General features: G+C 56.8%; 1 protein-coding gene across 1 annotated transcript in view; it reads left to right on the top strand.

The window, feature by feature from the left end:
• The first annotated feature begins 1,158 nt into the window (after positions 1-1,158).
• TCFL5 (transcription factor like 5) overlaps positions 1,159-1,587 on the top strand; it is a 15,876-nt gene continuing 15,447 nt past the window's right edge. Inside the window, exon 1 of the mRNA XM_029917997.1 lies at positions 1,159-1,179. Coding sequence (XP_029773857.1) covers positions 1,159-1,179 — 21 coding nt within the window. The remainder of the gene's footprint in view (positions 1,180-1,587) is intronic.

Genomic DNA, 1,587 nt, shown 5'->3' with positions numbered 1-1,587 from the left:
CCCCGCCCCCGCCAACCGCCTGGCCGCCTGCCCTCCGCGCCGCGTCGCGCCCCGCCCCGCCCCCGACGGCGGAGAGGGCGGTGGCTGTGCCAAGTGAGTTGCGCGCGCAGGTGTCTGGATGGGTCGGTAGGAAGCCGCTGTGGTGGGCTGCGCGCGCAGGTCAGGAGCGGCGCCGTGCAGGGGATGCGGGGAGGGGCCGGGGGGCGAGCGGGGACGAGGGTGAAGGTGGGGCCGGGGGCGGGGCCACGTGAGCTCCAGCAGGTCTCAGGTGAGACCCCAGCGCCTGTGTGAGGAGGGGTCCGCGGGCTGGTGGCGAGTCCGCAGACCGTCCCGGAGCACACGGCAGCCGTGCCCCCGAGTGCGCAGCGCTCCTCTGCCGCGCCGTGTCTGTGAACACATGCGCGATCATCCCGTGCACGTGGGTTTAAGACTTTTCTCCCGCCTAACACGTCCGCAGGAGGAAAGCGGTGGGCTCCTCGATAAAAGATATCAGGACTGCGGGTTAATCCTTTAGAAGAAAACAAACCAAGGGAGGCACTTTTTTCCACCGCATAGAGATTATAGGATATTGAAATGCATAATTTTAAAAAGCGAAAAATAAACCCAGTAAGTACATAGAATGACGTGGGTAAAACCTTTGAGAAGATTCCAAGCATGGCGCCAACGCAGACCATAATGTGCGCAGAGTCACCAGGACCTTGCTCAAAAGCAGATCCTAATTCAGGCCTGGGTGGGACCCGAACCCGCTTTCTCAGGAGCCCCCGTCTGACGCTTTGCTGCTGCTGAAAGGACCTCCCTGAGCAGCGAAATCACCGCTGTGAGATCGGGAAGGTAAAATCAAGGTTATACCCAAGTGGATTCTTCACCTACTGGAAATAAGGATCATTGGCACCTGCCATGTGTTTTTGGTTTTCTTTTGGGTGGGATTCTTGCGGACAGCAGTTTTCACACCCTCTTCTGTTTAGAGGTGAAACATCAGAATGGTGTGGCGTCACTGCAGCTTGCATTATGGATAAAACGTGAAGACAGTACCAAACAAGTCTTTCTAAAGTCTAAGTGTAGTTCCCAGTGGCGTTGCCCACCCTTCGAGGGGCAGCCTCCCAGAGCTGTGACCCCCACCCGAGAGTCCCAGCACAGCCTTGCATGCAGGGTCTGACGATGTCTCCAGCCATGGCTCCTGTGAGCACACAGCAGGCCTCTGCCCCGAACGTGCAAGAAAATAAAACTTGAGCCCTGAAGAACGGACTGGGCAGAGTCAGCCCCATACACACGGCCCTTATCTGGAGGAGGACGCCTGGAGGGTCACAGAGCCAACTCAGCGGCTGTGGACCCACCACTGAAAGCCAAAGGCACACCCTCTGTGTGAGCCACGCTTCACGAGAGTAAGTGCCGAACGTGAAACCGTTACACAAACACACGCTCTGAGAAACCAGCATGGCCTGGTAGTGAAACCAGATACAGATGCTGCGGGAATATAAGACCGCAGAGCCATATCTGACACAAACGTGCAAAAATTCTTAATAGAATCTTAGCAAACTGAATCCAACAAGATCTTTAAAAAAGAATCACAGGGCGCCTAGGGGGCTC

The sequence above is a fragment of the Suricata suricatta genome, chromosome 12, assembly GCF_006229205.1.
Source record: "Suricata suricatta isolate VVHF042 chromosome 12, meerkat_22Aug2017_6uvM2_HiC, whole genome shotgun sequence".
In the NCBI taxonomy this organism is placed as follows: Eukaryota; Metazoa; Chordata; class Mammalia; order Carnivora; family Herpestidae; genus Suricata; species Suricata suricatta.
Note: the sequence above shows the minus strand (reverse complement) of the source record. Positions and strands in the feature narration are given on the sequence as shown.